Source organism: Engystomops pustulosus, chromosome 7 (genome assembly GCF_040894005.1).
Source record: "Engystomops pustulosus chromosome 7, aEngPut4.maternal, whole genome shotgun sequence".
Taxonomy (NCBI): Eukaryota; Metazoa; Chordata; class Amphibia; order Anura; family Leptodactylidae; genus Engystomops; species Engystomops pustulosus.
Window position 1 is genome coordinate 122,453,634 of NC_092417.1, and position 20,177 is coordinate 122,473,810.

General features: G+C 39.4%; 1 protein-coding gene across 1 annotated transcript in view; it reads right to left on the reverse strand.

Moving 5' to 3' along the window:
- The window catches only part of ATP6V0D1 (ATPase H+ transporting V0 subunit d1), a 105,348-nt gene that overhangs the window by 25,785 nt on the left and 59,386 nt on the right, over nt 1–20,177 (reverse strand). Inside the window, exons 3-6 of the mRNA XM_072117720.1 lie at nt 4,035–4,213; nt 1,699–1,778; nt 820–897; nt 49–225 (exon numbers count right to left, since the gene is read on the reverse strand). Coding sequence (XP_071973821.1) covers nt 49–225; nt 820–897; nt 1,699–1,778; nt 4,035–4,213 — 514 coding nt within the window. The remainder of the gene's footprint in view (nt 1–48; nt 226–819; nt 898–1,698; nt 1,779–4,034; nt 4,214–20,177) is intronic.

Sequence of the window (20,177 nt, forward strand, 5' to 3'; positions counted from 1 at the left end):
AAGTTGACAAATTCTATTAAAAATTACCAGAATTTTACATTTACTTACAGGGTAATAGTCAGCTACTGTTTTGACCTGTTCATAGTCATCAGCTCTCGCCAACTGGGCCAACCCTTCTGGGTACAATTTACCACAGTGTGGAAACAACTTGGCACGGTCTTCTTTCGATAACTCTGTGCCAAATGAATTAATTGTGATTATAAACGCCCGGCGGTCAGCTTCAAACTGTAGAAAAAAGTAAGAGTACATTCATGAGACTAAATAATTGCAGAAACTTATTTACATTTATTTCACAATAAATATTTCATAAAACATCTGCATGACAAAGCTAGAATATATGCAATATAGATATGAAAAACAAGCCCAATATGTGAAAGAATTGGACTCTCAACAGGAAATAGGCTTTCTATCAGGGTTGTATTTGCAGTTTAATAACACTACTTATGAGAAGTATATCCAATACAATACACAAAGAACCAAGATAATGGTTGACAGCAAGGATAATTGTAGTGCAATTTTAGGCCATGTACAGCCGAGGAATCGAGTAAAGCAGTTTATTAACAAACAACTAATGAACATAAAATGATAAAATATAAAAGAAGTGTGCAATTAACTGGTTTTGGTCTGTAACACTGGAGAAGATAAAGGGAACCGGTCATCAGCTTTTCCCCACTAAAATACCAGCCCCCTGAAGTAGGGTTCATACATTTCTACCAATATCCTTTCCAGCTTTCCATATTATATGTCATAAAAGTCACTTTTGATGTACTTTTATGGATTAAAGACTTGTGATACTTTGAGAATAAGTTTTTTTTTTACCTCAAGAATAGGACACATGGCATCTGCTGTTGTACCTCCAAGGCTTTTACAGAATTTGTAGAAGGACTCCAAGTAAGCCTGGAAATCAAACACCAATTTATAAATGCATGTAATACAAGTTCGATTGCTCATCCATTAGCCTTATAGTTTGAAGACTTCTGAAAACCTCTTTATATAGAATAGAACACCCCCACCACGAATAATATGTGTAAAATATACAACATGGAAGGCATTTATCATGATCCAGTCATGACATCGCTCCCACAGGTGCACAGTGCAGATGATACATGCTTAAAGAGGACCTGTCTCCCCCGAAAATACCCCCACCAAATTAGTTCCCCCTAATCCTGTCCCCAGCCCCTTTATATTTATTGAATTTTTATTAAAATGTGTCTGTGCATACTTAGTTTTAAACAATCCGACCTCTTATCAAATAATAATAACCATACAGGTCCCGGCAGTCGGCCGGATCCATGAGGGGGCTGGTCGACCCCCCCCTCCTGGGGACAGGATTCAGGGGAACTAATTTGGTGGGGGTATTTTTCGGGGGTGAGAGGTCCTCTTTAAATAGATTTTTTGTTTTCAGGTATGGTATATTGGTTGTACAAACTATTATACAACTATTATACAACTCTGCTATGGTTTGCACCAGCATCCTAGAGCAAGCTACAGAAAATGTCCTCGCTTCGGCCGAGTCCCGGCCCACGTGATGTGGAGGTGGCAAAAGTGGGAAAGGTCAAAATTCCAGGCTGTGCGCCAGAAATTTGTAGTTTCATAGAAAACCCCTCGTGGTTTTATTTCTGCACTTGCGACTTGGCTTTTATTGTCTACAGCTATGGTAAAACTTTAGTCTTTAAAATGGACTACATTTGCACGCACCTTGTAAAGTGTGTTTCTGATTATTTCAATGTTCATTTCATCGAGATCTTGCTCCGATATGCAATCCTGAAAAAATGCAGCTTAAAAAAAAACAGTGATAAGATAACTAAAGCAGTTAATCTTCTGTTATGAAATATTTGTTATTATAGATTATATCGACAGCTCTCCAAGACCTTCACTTCTATAAAAACACTGAGAACTTCTGAGAACTGGATAGATGCAGTCTAAGGACCAGTAGTTCACATCTTTGTTCCCAGTCTCCTAGGTTTGCCCGAAAAATAACTAATAGAACAGGTCCAAATCTGTCATTATAACCAATCCCAAAGTCATTCTGCAAGTGAATTCAATGTAAAGGGCATTGTAAAATTAAACAGGTGAGAGAGTTATCAGCTTCTACAGCAGTTTTCTGGTGTAGAAGCACTGAAATAATCATAATGTCTATGGGGAGTGAAGGGGTGCAGCTGCCATCAGGGTGACTGCAGACTTAAGGAAAAAAAAAAAAAATCTGAACATTCACTGCTAAACGTTCGCAGGTTTTTACTCAAAACAAGGCCAGACCTGGTGTCGATTGGCCGCCAGCATGGAATGGCCGGCGGATATATCATGAGGTCTGAGCCTCGTGGTGTCTGGGTTTTACCATATGCCGGGGAATAAAACTTCCCCAATGTCTCCAGTCATGGTGGAAAATGCATCTATATGTCCATATTTGCATAAAAATTTTAACTAGACTTTTCTCATTAAAAGATTACTACCGTAGGAAAGAGGAAAGGTATGTCTGGGAATATGTACACAAAAGGTCATCCAGGAGTTGGTAGATTCAGTTTAATGGCAGCAAATGATGTACTTCAATGCCATAGATTTTCTTTAGGGATCTTCTTTTCTTAAAGGATATCTTCCACAAGGATGAAGGATTGTAACCAAGCACACCGACATACTGGTCTGAGTCCCTGTAGGATCTGCTCTTCTTTTAGCTTCTTATCCCTGGATTTTACAAAAAAGACTTTTTAACATTATGCAAATGAGCCTGAGAGACTCAGGGATCCTGGAGCCCCTCAGGGTAATTTACATAATTTCTAAAGCCTTTTATCTAAAAAACAAGGGCATAGGAAGCTTAAAGAAGAGCAGATCCTGCCAGAGGGGCACACACTAGTATGTCAATGTGCTTGATTACAATCCTCAATCCTGGTGGTAGATTTCCTTTAAACCAAGAACATGTAGCCATCAGCAAATATGAGGCATATGGAATGGCCATTTTTAGAAAAGTAAGGAAACTTAAAACAAACCCCAAAGTCAATACCCTATACCAGTGGTGGCGAACCTATGGCATTGGTGCCAGAGGCGGCACTCGGAGCCCTCTTTGTGGGCACCCAGGCCATCACCCCTGCATGAAGTTCACCAGACAGGACTCAAAGAATCTTCCTACAGAATCTTCCTACAATGATAGGCGAAGCTGCCCTCCTCCTTTCAACTGCGTTGGTGTCTTTAGGAGGCTGAACGATTGAAAGTTTTCAAAGAACAAGGAGAAATACATTACTGCTTAAATTACTGCGTTGGCACTTTGCAATAAATAAGTGGTTTTTGGTTGAAGTTTGGGCACTCAGGCTCTAAAAGGTTCGCCATCAAAGCCCTATAACTTCAGTCCATAAGTCCCTTTACAATGAACTCTGGAAACTAACAATGCCTTTCATTAAAGCTTGTACGCCAGATATCTGGTGGACAAGCCTTGATATAATAGGAAGAGACACAGGCGGCGCCCCTAGTGCAATAAGTCACTTGAGAGTATGGTGAAGTGTTAAGGGTATCTGCTCACCTGTAGACACCTTGTGTCTTATGCGTCTAGAGCAGATACTCGTTGTACCATCTGATCTCCAATGTTCGTTGGTGGGGTATGCTGCGTCTTCCCGGAGTCCGGTACAGTGGTAGTGCCGGATAGGGAATCACAAGGATATATAGGTTTGAAAAACCCGGGTTGGTGTAAGACTCTACCTTGAACCCCACTATTTTTGTCAGACTTAGCCTAATTGGGGCAGCGTGTCTTACACCAACCCGGGTTATTCAAACCTATATATCCTTGTGAAGCCTTGATATAGTCAGAATTGCTTTACTATTCAACCTTATGCCACCTCCATGCCAAGTGGGCATGGCGCAGCGTAAAGGGGGCTGTGCACTGCATCTGTGCACTAGCCATAGCCTGCGTCTGTTACTGATGCAGGCTATAGTGCAATTCTATGACTAGTAAGACCTAGCATAGTCTGCCAAAAGGGGTGTATATAATTTGCTGGGAGAAGATGCACTGTGGCTGAAATTATGAAATTAATACATTTTATCAAACTTACCTAAAGGAGTGTCAACAAGTATGGCATTATATAATTCTGCAGGGGTCTGGGCGATGTTCACAGCTTCCATTTGTTCAAAGCTGCCTAGAGGGTGGCACTTGGGCACAAGCTCAGAAATTGAACGTTGATGCAAGGTCCCCGTAATAAGCAGGATTACATTGTCAATCATATAGCTGTACCTGGAGAGAAAAGAAGAAAAGCACCGTAGTGGCTAAATAGCACTTTTTTACGCAAAAAATAAGCAACTTTGCATAACAGATTTAGTAAAAATTACACAGTAGCTTGTGCATACAGCTCTCATACAGGAAACAAAAGATGTGATCAGATGATCTTATGGCTTCCACTTAAGAAAAAAAAAAAAATTTACAAGTTCAAAAAAAATTAATTACGTTTGAAGATCAATACAGTTTTTAAGCAAAGTTGATTTTTAATCAAGTAAATGTACAAATTATCATGAATTTTTGGGTGAATATAAAATACACCTTTGACCATGAAAACACAAGCAACATTTCATACAGGAGATGTACATGGATAAATAGTTTACTGGGAAAAGGTTTTGTTCTTTCTATGCTGTAAAGTTGCAGGGACAGTCCTAACCATGACCGACAGTCCTCCATGTATCAATATGCACACAGAGTTGTTGCTCAACGATAGGAACTTCTACCTGACTTTTGTAGAATAGCAGGTGCAGAGGTTTACACCACGAAACATATTAAGGCAATTTAGTTACCTAGTTAGAATGAAATAAAGACGTATGTCCATCATTTTCAACCAAGGAAGGAAAAGGACAGAGCTTAGGGGGAGGGATGTAAAGAAACAGTTCTATAATATAATGTAACCATTAAGGTTCTTTGGCTGTAAAAAGGCATCTAGGCCCTTTTTAAGCTCCCTGCTGTGACCCATTCCTGAGGTAGAGTAAATGGATGACTTTTGACATGAAAAAGTGAATATTAAAAATAACATTTTATACCCTACTAAAGGTGATGGTAGTGGGAAGGCTTCCATTTAAGAATATAAGTTTGGAATTTTGGAAGGGGAGTAAAAGAAAAAGAAAACACAAAAATTCATAAATGCATCACAGGGAAGGTGTTATGCTCTAATTTTTAGATCAATGCTGAAGGATACAGACAGTTCTATAAGAACTGGTGTTTTTTTTTTTCTTTACCTCATGTAAGTTGCACACATGTGTTCATATGAGTGAGCAATGCTGTTGATTTCTATCTGTGCTGTACGTGGCCATCTCCATCAATCCCATATAATTAAAAAGAGAGGTGTAGAAGCTCACTACCAATAAAAGAGCTACAATGATTGCTGGTGGGTATCAGCAGTCGGACCTCAAGTAATTGTACAAAGATATGTATCCTTTAAAATAAAGGATTTAGAAACCTGTAACAAGGGGAAAGCTTTCCTGGAACAAAGTTAACGAAGGTAATTTTCCATTCAGACATTGGGCCAATATTATGTACGGTATTTTTACTGTGTTATGTAGACTCCAATGCTAAACAATGTATGATGATCAAAATAGTAATTATGTTACATCAGATACAGCTTAATTTTATACACAGTTATAACCTAGATGAGAACAAAAACTACTATGTGTTGGTTGGAGTTCTCAAAGTTCTCAAGTCTACATGTTGTTTCCACCTCTGACCTATGCCCTGCTCTTAGAAAAAAAAACACACTACTGTACACAAAAGGTAAACTCTACACACATGGACTGGAAGCAACTGAAAGAGGTCTATAAAGTGTTATTTTTAGGCACGTTCTTTGCAGGTGGTGAAGATAACCTTAACCTACTGCGGGCCTAGACTCTTAGAACACTCAAAAATGGATCTCCGCTTACACGTTTTGAAAGTCATAGGGAAGAGTAGAAACCAACGAGAAGGATAAGGAAAATCATTACTCAGTCACCCAGATGCATCATCTCCAGAAAATCACCTGGAAACACAGCGTGACTCAGGTGGTTCCTCTCACCCCATCAACCTACTGGATACTGCTATACAGCGCAAAGATGGAACTGCAAACTACTGCAACACTGCCGCAGATGAAGCGGATGAGCTACACTCTGTTTTAAGAGATTGACAATAAGCCTTTTTAATTTGGATTTTTGAGAGTACAATATATGGTTTGAAACTTAGCTGTAATAAACCAGGGTTGTAGCAGTTTGCAGCCCAATGCGCCTTTGAGCTGTACAGCAGCATCCAGCCGAACAACTGGGGAAAAAGACCACCTGAGTCGCGCTACATTTCCGGGGAAACGTCTTGAGAAAATTGATATGGTTTGTGTAAGGAAAATTTACACAATTTTCCAATATACTTTCTATATTAATTCCTGTCCTTCTATAGAAAACTTCTATGTTAACTTCCAGTGGATATACATCTGTCCATGGCGATGTGATGGACACGCAGGTGCACCAGCCATTAGTATCAGAGTAATCAGAGATAATAATGGTGCATGCACCTACGTGTCCATCACATCAACCTGGACAGATTTTTATCCAGTAAAAGTAAACATAGAAGCTTTCTATAGAAAGACAGCAATCAGAGATCCAGAAAACCATGAGGAATTGACACCGAAAAGTGTATAAGAAAATTGTATAACTTTGCTGAAAGTGGAAAGTGGACAGTTCGGCTCCATTAATCTCTATGGTGCTGACAGAAATTGCCCAGCGCCAAAGATCTCCATCAGCTCCATAAAGATTTAATGGTCATGCGCGGCCATCTTCTCCATTAGTCTGACGGAGCGACAAGGGGTCTCGCGATCTGTGGGGGTCTCAGCAGGCAGACCCCCACTGTTAAGCAAGTTAGGCCTATCCACGGGATATTGCCTAACTTAAGTTTGTGGGAAAACCCCTTTAAGACCGCTGTCTGAAGACAGAATTGTAGGATTAGGGGGTTAGTATTTAGTCTTTATTTAGTATTCTTTTTTAGAGTATTATTATTTTAATGATTTGAAAAAAATCCAAGTCTAAAATCTTGGGTAAAGATTGATACTTTACTGGTGACAAATTGGCCCAGATTTATTTAAAAAAATGCAGTTTACACTATTTACCAACACAGGTCAACATGTACCAAGGGCCATGCACTAGTTTAGTTTTCTGTCAGACTTTTCACTTTGTTTTATGTGCAAACTGCTTGCACATGAATTTAGGAAGTACATGCGCCACACCTTTTGTCATAAGTTCACATGAAGGAAAACTGGCAGGTACTATCTTCCATCAGAGCATCATCCTCACTCGACTCACATTAAGCCACAGACCGACCCAGGAACCAGAGATCGTGGTACAGGACCATGCGGTGGTGCTCAGTTAATAAACATTAAAGTCCATAAGCAACATGTAGAAGAAAGTAACGGCACTCACTCACTTGTTAGAAAAGTGCAATGTCCTTTATTCAGGTGAAGAAGCATAAAATCACATGCAGGGAGAAGCAAGCCTTGGCAACGAGGCCGTTTTGCGCTCAGTGGCGCTTTCTCAAGTCAAACTTGGCTTTCTAACAAGTGGGTGAGTGCCGTTACTTTCTTCTACATGTTGCTTACACCTTTTGTCATGGCTGCACTACTCTTCATGCCACACAAAATGGGCACTGCACTGAAATGGGCATTCCAGTGCCCAGTCGGACCATGCGTTACATATATCATGAAAAGTCACAAGCCCTATGTTAAAGGTGCACCAAATAAAAAAAAAAAAGTTGCACTGGGTCAGAACATTGCAGGGAGATCCAGATGCATGGAGAACAGTATTCCTCTGCACACTACACAGGCAAACTGCACCTAGTGTAGTGTGCCCTGTTTTTAGTACATGTGGGCCATAGACTTCAATTATCTAGCACACCCTGCACATCTCTGGATATGTGCCCGATTTTATTTTTGGTGCAAGTTTAATATGCAATGTGGCACAATTTTGTCGAGTCGCTGTGTTACATGTGTCGCAAACTCCGACGAAGCACTACCACCCCCCTTTAGGTGCACTTTTTTTTTTTTTTTTGGATACAGATCAACCGTGAAACAAAACTTATGCAAACTAACCTAAAGACATTCTTTATAGTGCAAAGAAAAAAAAGTAGGTTGTTTAATAGATCTGGGTCATTATCTGAAAAGATGGAATTTGAGCAAAAGAAAGACTTTTGCAGACTTTCCACACCCGCTCAGTTTCTTTTATTGCCCCTGTCCACTGCAGTTTATACTTCTTGGTCTGTTTTTCTATTTGTTATTACAGGGAGCTAAGCAATTATTATTTATTTATTTTTTTAACCCCTTCCGACTTGAGCCATACTAGTACTGCGCAAGCCGGTCTTGGTGTATGGAGAAGGCTCACGGGCCGAGCCCTGTCCATAGCCAGTAAGTCTTTGCTGCACATTGCTAGCGTCGATGCTAGCACTGATCGCGGGCGTTTTCCTGACGAACGCTGTGGGCAACGCTGCCAGCGGCTTAAAAAAGATGGCGGTGCCACTATATATATGTCTAGAAAAGAGATATGCGATTGTGTGGCACTACTCTGTAGGGGCCTCTGGGGAATTTGTTTACCAACCTTTACAATAAAACATCAGATCAACATGTACTAAACCTCAGGTGACGTGAACCAGATTAAGCACCACGAGCGTGAAACAACTGTTTTTTCCCTTGTCGTTTTGTGACGTCCTGCGGTCTTTCCCTCCCCACCATGAATATTCGTTTTTAACATATTTGTGAGTATATAATAATAAATGCTACAAGAAGCCTTCTGGATGCGAGCCCTCCACTTTATTCTACGTTTTGCCAAAACCTATAGAAATTTGGTATTACCGTGATTGTACCGCACCAAAGAATAAAGCAGAGGTATTATTTGCAGTGAAAGTCGTAAAAACAGAGCCCACAAGAAATTTATTCAAATGCTTTTTGCCAATTTCAGGTAAAATTTGATATGCAACGAATAAGCCCTCAGTTATGGATTTTCCAAGTTGGAGAGCAAGAAATGAGAGAAAAACCCTCTACTGGGAAGTACCTTTATTTATTTATAATATCCATACATCTAAGGGTGATATCACACCCATATAACAAATGGTAGATATTTTTGAAGATATCTGATCAGTTTATATGAATGAGGTTGCATCTGCAGCATGTGCATGCTTTTCTACAAGCCCCTTTCAGATTGTTAAGTTTTAATTAAGTTTTACTAGGTTGATTAAGCACAGAGAGGGGAAAAACCAAAACACTCTTGTGACTTCTGCAAAAACTCACTCTTAGCTGACCTTTACTGGCAGGAATACTGTGGAAGAGCAAAGTGATAGTGCAGCCAAAACAGACACAAAAGGAGGATCTTGGATTAAAATCCCCAGGCAAAAAATAAACAAAACTTCATTTTTCTTTTTAAAAAACTTTAACCAATGACACATGGTATGCAAATGTCAGACAATAAAGCAGAGGTTAGAGAAAAGGACAAGGACATGTTGAAGCTAAATAAATCAAATAAACTGAGGGCCAAATGAAGTGTTTATTTTTGTATCCTATGCACGGCAAATATCTCCTTTTAATATCTACTCAGGCTGGCACCATGATCATAACTGCCTACAAATTAGATGAAATAATGGTTTTATTACCATTTCCACTTTTTAGCAGTTTTCTTTTCTGAAGGCTCGAAAGCTACCAAGTGGAGACTTGCTGCTATAATAAAACGCCCGAGAAAACTCTGTAATGATGTGAATAAAGCAGACTGAAAAAGCACAAATGTGCATGAAATTTTCAATACTGCTCTAGGTCCCAGTTAAGTATGCTAGTACTCACTATGTCACTACCTGACACATATGTTATCAACTGAACAAAGCAACTTGGACAAACTAATTAGAAAACATTTTGATGTTGAATGCTTTATTTTTCATTACAAAAAAGTTAAGCAAATCCTTTTACCTCTAAACTGGTAGTTTGGTTAGAAAAAAAGGAAGACATGACACGAACCATTGAAAAGTAGACATTTAGCACTAATTAGCTCCGTTTCCAATCAATATGTCGGGGTTATTGCATTGTGTAATGTTTTGCATTACACACATTGTTAAAAAAAAAATCACTATAAAAAAATACAGGAGCTGTCATAAAGTAATTACAACACAGGAAGTAAATTTTGTCATGTATGGTCAACTCCATGTATATAGAAACATCAGAAGGGACAACTGTCTGTCAAAAGTAATCGCAAATGTCCTAGAGGGCACCCTACATTTGACAATAAAGGGCACCTGTCATATACAATAGTGTACACATTGCCAAAAAGTTTTTATAGCTAAACCATCTTTAAGTTAGATCTAAGTTTACCTTACTGTATGCAGATCTTTGTCCCTAGTCCCAGTGGTTCCCCCCACCCTCAGGAAGCCGCTCCATTATGCACCGAATAAAAAAAAAAATCTCCCATGTTCCCCATATCCCCTTCCCCCTTAAGTTATCATACTTGTCTGCCCTACTGGCTACTCCCATGGGTCTAGGAAAACAGCTCTGCATACAGTTTGATCTTTATTTATTTTTTTTTCAGAAAAATATAGTTTTACTATGAAAACTCGTTGGCATTGTATACACTATTCTCTGTGAGGTTATCGGAAAACCAGAAGAGTTCCTGATGACAGGTTCCATTAAATTAATCAGTATTCTAATCTTTACCAATCAACTGTAATAAACCTGCACAGCCCCTAGGCCCAGGATTATTGCTTAGGAATGACAGAAGCTACCTGAGAGATATGCAGTCCTCTCACTAAAGGAAACATTTCATCATGGTAAAAGCAATAACCTATACAACATATCCTGAGACTTTCCCTACTACTACCACCGAGACTTCTCAAACTCTGACGTGATGGTATAGCAACCTTGTAGCACTCCAACAGGTTTGTCTCTCTCCAAATGACATTTGTCGGAGATAACAATCAGGTACTGGCACATTCAAACCCATTTGGCGCCTAGGCCCTTTTCTAAACAACTTTTGGGCATAAGGGATTCATGCCATGCAATCCATCTGTGACACAGACTTAACTTACACTTGACCTAGTCTTTCTATGGTCCCCCACTGACTAGTTCACCACACACACACAAGAGGGACTTGACTGTATGACTTGAAAGTCGCATAACTCTGTTCCAAGACAATGGCACACTACACCACGACCAGGCTATTATGACATCATGCAAAGAAATTCAAGCAGAAACTCTCAAAAATTTCACAAGTTCAATGAATGCAAGAATTGTAAAGGTGATATCAAACAATGAGTCATATGTTAACATGTAAATTGGTCTGTTAGGTGGTTTTGGATTGAAAAAGCTTTTGATGTCAGTGAATGTAACCTCCTAATGCTGCAATTCAACAAATGACCATTTTAATTTCTTTACAATCTATAAAATATTTTGAAATTCTGCTGTGCATAATGATTTGGAACTTTTGAGTGTTTTTTTAAATAATATTGAACAATATACTGCGATCATTGGGATGTTTTTTAATAAAATTTGATTTATACTGTAACGGGTGATGACTTTTATTATACTAACTGACAGAGAAAAAAAATTCTTTATTTATAATTATGTCTTACAGCCAAGGAAAACAAATTATTAGCTCAGAAAATTAGATTATAATACAAGACTGACTGTATAAAATCTTTTTTGACACAGAAATGTTGGCCAAATGAAAAGTACAGTAAATGCACTCAATACTTGGTCCTGGCTGCTTTTGCATGAATGACTGCATCAATGCAACATGGCATGGAGGCGGTCTGCTGATGGAACTGGAGATGTTTTCTAGAAGCACAGTTCTAGTTTCTCATCTTCCTCTTGACAATTCCCCATAGATCCTCTATGGGGTTAAGGTCAGGAGTATTTGCTGGCCAATGAAGCACAGCGAAATTGCGGTTATTAAACCAGGCAGTACTTTTGGCGGTGTGGACAGGTGTCAAGTCCTGTCGCAAAATGAAAATTCCATCTCAAAAAAACTTGTCGTAAGAGGGAAGCATGGAGTGCTCTACAAGTTCCTGTGCCGACTCTGTCTTGATTAAACACAGTGGACCTACGCCAGCAGATGACATGGCTCCCTACCCATCACTTACTAGACCTAAAGCAGCATGGACCGTGGGCCTCTCCATTCCAGACTCTGGAATGAAATGCAAAATTTACTTTAACCTGCAAACAACACTGAGAAGAAGTCCAGTTATTTTTGCTACTGGCATTGTCTATTGGTCAGGAGTGGCTTGACACCTGGAATGCGACACTTGTAACCCATGACCTTTTCTTAACAATAATTAAGGTTGCGGTTATTCCAGGTGCTTGTGCACCTTTTTCTACCACAGATTTTCCTTCCACTCATGCTTTGATACAGCACTCTGAACAGCGAGCTTCTTCAGCAATGACCTTTACCCTCCTAGTGGAGTGCGTCAATGACTGCCTTCTGACATCTGTCAGCACAATCACAATCTTCCGCCCAGATTGTGTGGCCTACTAAACCAGACTAAGGGACCATTTAAAAAGCCTTCATTTGAATTTTCTGAGATAATAATAAAACACTTGTAAAAGCTCACTCTAATTTTTTAAATTGCATAACTTGGAAAAAAAATAACTTTTTGCTGATATTCTAATTTATTGAAAATCACTTGTATATTCTGGGCATGTGCTAGTCATTGCTTCAGATGCTAGAACATGTCTGGTTTCCACAGCCATTTGCATGAGACGACTGCCCTAGCAGCATATTAAAGAGCAGGTCCGCCCCTTTCGCAGTTTTAAGCTGAGGCAGTCTTTTCCCATTGCCATGTAAGCTCACTGTTGGCTACACATGAAAAACATGTTCATGAGCAGCTAGCCTTAACTAAAGATTGTCTTCCATTTTATAGTCAACTCATGTATGACATTTAGTAAATTTCCTTTTAATTGTTATCTAGGTTCTTTATTAAAATAACCAAACTGTACCGACTTTAACACACAATGAATTTATTAACTGAAAATAACCTTAAAAAAGGTAGTCGACCTATTGCTCAAATAACAGATTATTCTTGATAAATCTTTTCCCTGACATTTTACAAGCACCATTAAAAGGCAAATCATAAAACACTTAGGTTATTTCTACAAGATGGGATTGCCTCTTTAATCTTTTCCCTTTGAAGCACTATATAAAGGGTGTTATGCTGACAGTTTTACGGAGCAGCATGACCAGATATCTGTGAAAGAGTCACCATGTTCTATCAGAGCGGTAACATCTAAAAGGAAATTAAGTGTCTTAATTAAAGTATATGTATCAGGGGAACTTGGTTATCAAATATCTTTTCTATGCCCAGCTGCTTGGATTTGGTGAACCGATAGAACCATTGCAGAGTACTATACAATAATTATGTGCTTCATATGTTTTTAGAGTGACTGTAAAAAGATATACAGGCAGTCCCCGGGTTACGTACAAGAGAGGGTCCGAAGGTTTGTTCTTAAGTTGAATTTGTATGCAAGTCGAAACTGTATATTTTATAATTGTAGATCCAGACAAAAGAAAACTTGGCCCCAGTGACAATTGGAGTTTAAACATTTTTTGGTGTAATGGGACCAAGGATTATCAATAAAGCTTAATTACAAACACCTTACAGCTGATTATTGCAGTCTGGGACTAAAGTAAAGCATTCAGAGAGCTTCATCAGAGGTCAGAGGGGTATGTCTGTAACTATGGCTGGTCTGTAAGTCGGGTGTCCTTAAGTAGGGGACCGCCTGTACTAGGGTGAGCAGAGGATTTTAGATTTCTTAACCCCTTACTGATTCATGCCATACCATTACAGCAAAACTTTGTTATGGAAGTGTGTTAAGTGATCCAAAGGTTGGATAGTCTCTATGAAAGGTCTCCATTTAAGCAACACCTTGTCCAGAAAAATATAACACCTTACTCAACTATCTAAAATATGATAAAATGATTTGCCACAAAATAAGGCAATCCAGCAAATTTGTCTCAGATAAAATGCACTCAAGAGGCCTTGGGAAGCAGAAGAGTAAATAACGGAAATACAAAAATAGCGGTGTTAAATAGTAGCTTGACATTTTAAACATTAACATTTAAAGCAATTCATAAATTAAAGGAGATAAATAAAGGGAACACTCAAATTACATATCCGATGTATGAATGAATGAATGAAATATTCTCATTAAATACTTTGTTCTGTACAAAGTTGAATGTGCCGACAACAAAATCACAGAAAAAAAATCATCGAAAAATTACATTTCTTAAACCAATAGAGTCCTGGATTTGGAATCACCCACAAAATTGAAGCTGATCCAACTTTGAGGAAATGTCCTTAAAACATGTAAAAATGAGGCTCATTATTGTGTGTGGCAACCACATGCCTGTATGACCTCCATACAATGCCTCAGCATGCTCCTGATGAGGTTGTGGATGGTCTCAAGAGGGATCTCTTGCCAGACCTGGACTAAAGCACCCGCCAACTCCTGGACAGTCTGTGGTGTGGCGTTGGTGGATGGAAAGAGACATGAAGTCCCAGATGTGCTCAATCGGATTCAGGTCTGTCATATATGCTCAGTGTGAACCTGCGTTCATCTGTGAAGCGCACAGGGCACCAGTGGCGAATATGCCAACCCTGGTGTTCTCTGGCAAAATTCCTGCATGGTGCTGTGATCTGTATGTGTCGGGCCCTCATACCACCCTCATGGATTCGGGTTCTAACCATTTGTGTGGACACATACACATTTGTGGCCTGCTGGAGGTCATTTTGCAGGGCTCTGGCAGTGCTCCTCCTGTTCCTCCTTGCAAAAAGTCAGAGGTAGTGATCCTGCTGCTGGGTTGAGGGATCGTGTTACTGGCCCTTGAGCCCTCTCCATACTACCACTGCCGGTATGTGATGTAGTAGTAAGTAGTAAAAGGACATCTACAACCAGGATCAACACACGGGCATACTGGTGTGTGTCCCCCTGGTAGGAACTGCTCTTTTTAAGCTTCCCATGTCCTGGTTTTCTAAAAAAATATCTATATATGCAAATGAGCTTTAAGGGGTTGTCCGGGTGTTAAAAATGACTTATGACCAATGTAATCAAACCGGCACACAGAGGAGATGGGCCACCGCGCGGGACATCAGCAGTGCCGGACGAGGCAAGTAGATGTTTATTATTTTTTAAATAGCCCTCCCCAGTATGGTCATAAGTAATTTTTAACACCCGGATAAACCCTTTAAGGGGCTGCAGGCTCCATTAACAACTATGAAACCCTGAACCCCTCAGGTGCATTTGCATAACTTTAAAAAACCTTTTTCTTCCTAGAAGGAAGAGCTTCTAGGAAGATATTAGAAATATATACAATCATTAAAAAGTTTAAGTACATAAAGTGAAAGATTCCGAAAGAGCACATAATAGTAGGTAATTTGTATGAGGCTATAGCAGCATATGAATTTACTGTGATGGTTTGGGAAAAGGTTCATGTTGTCATATTAAAGCTATCATAGAACAGGTTGATTTCAGTACCTCAGAACCCTTGCTTTGGGCCAATTAACATAAAAGTCCTAATCCCTAATCCTAATAAAAGAGACCTTTACTTGAAACATAACCAATGCCGCTTTATCCTTTCAGTGGTCTGGAACAATTTAATCCTATGGGCTTTGAAATAGAGACCATTAATTAATTATCTTACTTGGCAGCTTATACAAGAAACCTGGGTAAAGGAGAAGTTGTTAGATAGATGAGGTGTTAAAACTGAACTGAGAAAACTATTTGTGCGATTGTTTTCATATGCAATGGAGGGAGTAAATAAACATGCAATCCTCTTCTCCTAATGTGGCTTCATATTAACATATCGACACAGAACCTGTACAAAAAGTTGCATGTGACCCAAAAACAAACACACATTGCTGAATAAAGTTTTTATTTCACACCATCCCTCCATTATTTATACAGACATTACTGCTTATACAATATTACACCAATCTAAAAGTGAACTTTGTTATCTCATTATCTGGGTTTATGGATATATAGTATTTCATTTGGGTTACCGTTGTGTAAGGGAGTGTCCAATAATACATCAGTGTGAAGCAAAGTGCAATATTCAGCAAAAATACTTGTGTACATGGTAGGCTGTGTTTTCTGGACCCAAAAAAATTAATTTACTTTGCGTGTCATACCGTATATACTCGAGTATAAGCAGATTTTTTTCAGCACAAAAAATTTGCTGAAAAATTCAAACTCGGCTTGGAAAAAAAAAAAAAAAGTCAATACACACCTTTCCGGCTCCCCCCACAGGTTTTCTCTTCTTCTGTTGGCAGCGGCAGGTCTAGCCAGCTATACACAGCAGGGGGCTGGCCGGCTATTCCTCTGGGAGGCAATGACCAATGCATTTTCCACCCTTTGCTTAAACTCGAGTCAATAGGTTTTGGTTTTTGGTGGTAAAATTCGGTGCCTTGGCTTATACTCAAGTATATACAGTATATTTTTAAACACAACAATATATATAGTGAGACACTGGAGTGGTTAACTGTGGTATGTTTCCCCTTGGTAGGGCCTTAATGCAGAGGTTGTGTTTGTCCACTTGCAAATACTGTAAATCCTGAAAGTATGGCTCAAACAAGTTGTTGGAGCAGTTATTTAAAAAACTCTCCTGGGATAAGGGGCTAAGGCAAACGCCAGAGCACCCCAAAGTAGTAGAAGCGCTAGGGGAAAAGGAACAAATCGCAATCCTCAGGTAATACCATACGTACAAGGTGTAAAGTGAACTTTATAAACCAGAACTCTCACCTGAGAACGAAAGGTAGGGAAGTTTCTAGAATTTTAGGAGTCCAGCTGCCAATCCTTAGTAGCCATGTACAGTCAGGGACCAGGATCCCGAAACAATGTGGAGAAAATGTACAAAGCCCGAAAGTAATATCAGGAAGGCACGGTTTGAGACTCACTCACTCACTCGAACACCAGAGATGAATCTGATCGTTCTATTATGAAAGCAGCAACGCGTTTCAGCTCCAGACTGGAGCCTTCATCAGGCAAAACATGAAACAAAAACATACTGGGAATATATACAGTTTTTTAAAAAAAATGAAAGACCGAAGTCCGAGATAGGCCACGTACTGTTTATCGCCTGCACCTAATAGTTTCCACAAAAAATATACCAGTCCAAAAAAGAATTATCAATTATTTCATTCTGCTAGATACACCCCCTCAAAAAACAAAAAGAAGAAGAGGTTCAGAGGATGCAGAGGAGGGAGGAAAAATAGAAAAAGACAAGAAAAAAAGGAAGTCAGAAACAACAAAAATTCCCCGAATTCCAATCGGGAACAAAAAGAAAAATATAAATGTAAGTGAGATGGTTAAGATTTTTAACCTCTCGAATCACCTTTCTAATGATGAAAAAGCAGCATTGTACAGGGGACTGAATTTTTGCCCAGACAAAACGACCGATGATTTCCAAATGTTCATAGACCTGAATATTTTAATAAAAAAAATAAAACACAGGTACGTCCAGAATAAGAAAACCAAGAATACACAAGGTGCAGATGAATCAGGCCCCTATACACACCAAAACGTTAGTAAAAAAAAAAATAAAAATCTACGTTTAATCCTATATCACAGAGGTCACTACATTGAGTCATTTTTTTTGTAGCAAATGATTTTAAGAAAATCAAATCCTCCCAGGGCCCAGGAGATAATCTGACCAAAGGTGAATTATGTGCCCTGGAGTTCTAACGATCAGGTCAGCTAATAAAGGGGGAGGAAGAGTAATCCAACATCGAAAGGATTATTTAACAGAGGCCCTTAAAATATTGGGAGCACCCATTTACCGACCCCTAAAGAAAAATCCTACACCCTCGTTTTTAGACTAATATAATACATTCATCAAAGAAGCCTTTGAGACATAAATAATCAACAAAGAAAAAAAAAAAAAAGAGAAAAGGTTTTTTAACCATAACAGACCCGCCGTTACCAATCTTCTACCATCTTCCATAAGTCAATGAGGATGAAAAAAACCCTCCAGGTCGCCCCATAATATTGGGCATAAGGTCCCCGACTTGTAATCTTTCACATAACATAGATCTATTCTTGCAGCCCCTAGTTACTGGATTACCATCATACCTACGGGACTCAGGTAGTCAGATAATGGATTTGGAAGAGTTTAAATGGGACAGAAATGAGCTTTTCCTTACACTTGACATCTCATCCCTCTACTCGAATTTCCCCCATGATCTTGGACTACAATCCATGCACTGGTATTTATCTGAATATACTAGCTTACCCACTGTACAAACTGAATTCCTATCTAAGTGTATGGAATTTGTTCTCAAACACAACACCTTTGAGTTCCAAGAATAGATTTATCATCAAGTCTGCGGGACAGCTATGGGGGCTCGAGCCACCCCCAGTTATGCCAATCTCTTCATGGGGCAGTTAGAGTCCCTATTTATCTATAATTCTACCTTTTGGTCAAAAAATATAGTCCATTTTAACGCTATATATAGACGACCTGTTTTTCATCTAGCAGGGCAGTGAACAAGAGGCTGAGAATTTCGTTGAAACGCTGAACAGTAACGATTGGGGTCTGAGGTTCACTATGAACCTCGTCAGAGACTAAATAATCTTTCTGGACCTTGAACTAACGAATACAAAAGAAAAAAAAGGGTCACTACTACCCACTTAACCTTAGTGGCTGAAGAATGTCCCCTTCAGCCAATTTCATCGAATAAGGAAAAATTGCACTTACCAAGAGGACTATGTGAAGCAATCGTCTGTTTTAAAGAAAAGGTTCCACGAAAAAATATCCCAGAGAACTACTTAAGAGGGCATATAAAAAATATGGTGACAAAACACAGAATGAATGTTTAATACCAGTAGATAAATCAGACAAAGACAGGGAAGAACAGAAACGTTCAATCAATTTTGTCACCACGTATGACGGGGGCAATGCGAGCATCAGAACAACACTTTGTAAACATTGGAATGTTTTGAGGAGAGACCCTGTTTTACGGGGCATACTTCCCAGGCAGCCTAATATTACATTTATGAAAGCCACTACAATTAGAAACATGATAGCACCAAGCAGTCTTCGAACAAAAAAAAAAAAAAAAAAAAACGCACAAAAAAGTCATAATGATACACTTGGGATTAGCAAATGTGGACACAAACTATGCCTATGCTGCGACACCATCAATAAGGGTGCAAAAACTTTGAGAGAACCTTTAAAGGAAACCTACCATTTCAAATGGTAGGTTTAAGCTGTAAACACCGAGCACCAGCTCAGGGTGAGCTGGTGCCGGTGCTTAGTTTCGTTAGTGTTAAAACCGCGGTATCGCGGTTTTAACACTTTTTAAACTTTATAGCATAAACTGCTTCGGCGCTGCGTGCGCACATAGGCGCTGCGTGCCTACATAGGAAATGCCGCAGGCGTTGCGCGCGCACGGTCGCGTGCAGCGCCGAAGCGGCTTCTGCTATAAAGTTTAAAAAGTGTTAAAACCGCGATACCGCGGTTTTAACACTAACGAAACTAAGCACCGGCACCAGCTCACCCTGAGCTGGTGCTCGGTGTTTACAGCTTAAACCTACCATTTGAAATGGTAGGTTTCCTTTAAAGGAGAAACCTTTAAAATCAAAAATAGCCTATACAGGCGGTCCCCTACTTAAGAACACTCGACTTACATACGACCCATAGTTACAAACGGACCTCTGGATATTGGTAATTTATTGTACTTTAGTCCTAGGCTACAATGATCAGCTGTAACAGTTATCAAAGGTGTCTGCAATGGAGCTTTAGTGTTAATATTGATTCTTATGACAACCCAACATTTTTAAAATCCAATTGTCACAGAGACCAAAAAAGTTCTGGCTGGGATTACAATGATAAAATATACAGTTCCGACTTACATACAAACTCAACTTAAGAACAAACCTACATACCCTATCTTGTATGTAACCCGGGGACTGCCTGTATTGTGCATCAAACTTTGTAATTTATCCGATTGACTGTTCATGCGGCCAGCAATATGTTGGTCGCACGTTACAGTCCCTTAGAATGAGACTCAATGGTCAACGGCATAAATATAGGGTTTCTTAAGCAAAGCCTCTCAAAACACATTTCCCTCAAACATGAGAGGAATTTTGATTGTATACAGGTTGCACCTATCGAACAAATATCAGTATCTAATAGAGTTAAAATACTTAACCGTAGAGAATCCTATTGGATATACAAGCTGAACGAAG